General features: G+C 41.3%; 1 protein-coding gene across 1 annotated transcript in view; it reads right to left on the reverse strand.

The window, feature by feature from the left end:
- Positions 1 to 480: 480 nt before the first annotated feature.
- The window catches only part of LOC309496464 (uncharacterized protein), a gene marked incomplete at its 5' end in the record, with an annotated part of 2105 nt that continues 297 nt past the window's right edge, over positions 481 to 2288 (reverse strand). The window contains one exon of the mRNA XM_082166454.1: positions 481 to 1210. Coding sequence (XP_082022580.1) covers positions 1001 to 1210 — 210 coding nt within the window. The 3' untranslated portion in view covers positions 481 to 1000. The remainder of the gene's footprint in view (positions 1211 to 2288) is intronic.

A 2288-nucleotide genomic window follows, 5' to 3' on the forward strand; every position in this document is an offset into this window, starting at 1 on the left:
GTGTGTGTGTGTGTGTGTGTGTGTGTGTGTGTGTGTGTGTGTGTGTGTGTGTGTGTGTGTGTGTGTGTGAAGCTAAACAACAGAAGATTGTTCATATGTTTCCCAGAGACTTTCATGCATGATGGATTTGATTTTGAATGCAAATTAAGCACCTGTGCTCAACTAAAAATAATTCTGACTCATGCATTGGTTTACAAAATTAATGCATTCACAGTTACGCACACCTTATTTTAAGGTGTCATTGTTACAGTGTAATTATATATTTAAGTACTGAGTAATATTAAGCAACTACATGTACTTACTATAGGGTTAGGGTAGGATTAGGGTTTGGTTGAGGGTTAGTTGCATGTAATTATGCATGATTTACTGTTATTACTATGGTAAGTACATGTAACATGTAACATGACACTGTAAAATAAAGTGTTACCTAAAAATCAGAATGTTCCTCTAGTCTCCCATGCATCAAACAAGCCAAACTAGTTCAAGTGTACATTGTTTATTCTCATGTACTCATGTTTTACAAACATTAAAACGATTTTGTACAAAATATAAACTATGCAAGAGAAAAACAATATTACAAAGTGTCCATCTCATGCCAATGAATGACTAACAGTTTGATTCAGAACTAAAGTGGGCAAATACACAGATGAAAATCCACCTGCAACTCCAAGTGACAAACCCAAAAGACCCATTAAAAAAAAAAACGTGAGTTTAGTTTGGATCACAATGTGTAAAATGCATCTTGCACGATCCGGCCATCAACCAAAGATCATACAATGTCCCGTCCAGCAGATTTGTGCCGGGACATCTGCCTTCATATCGCTCTACAGGCTCAGCAATGCAAAAACTGGAAGTTTTCTTGTGGGAAAGGAAGCCAGGTGAGGTTTTAATAATGTCCTCCATGTGTCCAGGGCCAAAAAATCCAATTGAGGTGAAGCTACAGAAGGAGAAGTGGCAGAACTGGCCCCGGGGAACATGTGAATGATGATCAATCTGAACCTCAACAGCAGAGATGCAGGAGGCTGCTTGCTATGGCGACGGGGACGAGCACGTAGAGCGCGCGAGCCTGCGTCATGACGCCGGTGCCGGTGGGCGCGGTCGCGTTCGCGGAGACGTACGTGTCCGTGGCCATGGTGTCGTTCGCGCTCACGGTCTGATTCCCGGCCTGCACGGTGGAGTTGTTCGGGGAGACTGTGCTCTGGGACAAAACCTGAGGAGAAGAAAAAAAGACAAAAGAAAAAAAAAAGAGGACATTATCACACGAGCACATGCAAATGAGACAGTTACGCTCGGTCGATACGCGCCACGCTTAAGTTATGCAAAACACTTCCAAAACCTTCATTTGCATCCTCAAATCTCAGCGGGATGTATTCTTTCATGCAAATCGCACATATTTGCATGTCCCATGAAATGCATACGATCCAATGAGCCTTTTAAAATACGCGCGCAAAACAGCAAGTGCGTCTGCAGGGAAATCACCACGAGCGCGCCCTGAAACAGCTTTAAGATCAGATACGCTGAGGGAAACTGCATGCTTTATAACGGTCCAGTCAATCTGAGATAAAAGCGGGCGGAGAGAGAGAGAGAGAGAAAAAGTGTGTGTGTGTGTTTCGGGTTCTCACGCAGGGAAAGACACGGATCAGGTGTCCGAGACAGAACAGTCTCTGAGAAACTCAAGCCTCGGGACAGACATCGATACACTTTAAATGATTCATTCTCCAAAAACCACAAGCGCGGTGGTCGAGCTGGTAACAAACTGTCCCTTTCTCCGAATGGAAAGCCTGAGTGAAGATGAGGATTTTTTTTGTTGGCAACTATTGCATTTTTTATTTTTTAAATAATAGGCTATAACGTTTTCGTATTTTAATGATGCTTTGGCTATATTGTAGTTTGTGTAGAAAATCATCTCAATTAAGCTCGTTAAAATGATTATCTTGACCCTGATTCCACATTTAAAACGAGCAAAGTGCCCAAATGTAACTTTGCAAACACTCAATCGCGCACGAATGGAGTTGAGGATTGGATGAATCCTGCATTCCCACTTCGTTCAATTTTAACATTGACTTTATATATAAAGCAAACATATATAGGCTGATTTGAAATGTATATTCATTATCCTCTTTAGGACCCCAGGTGCATTACAACGCAGATATATAAGGCGTAATAACGCGTTTAAAAAAAGCATTTTATTTCTATAGCGCTTTACACAACACAGACTCAAATCAGCTTTACTGAGATAACAGGAAAATAATGCAACAAAGTTTGTTTCCAGAAGAAAATAGCGTCAT

Source organism: Leuciscus leuciscus (assembly GCF_965113295.1).
Source record: "Leuciscus leuciscus genome assembly, chromosome: 4".
Taxonomy (NCBI): Eukaryota; Metazoa; Chordata; class Actinopteri; order Cypriniformes; family Leuciscidae; genus Leuciscus; species Leuciscus leuciscus.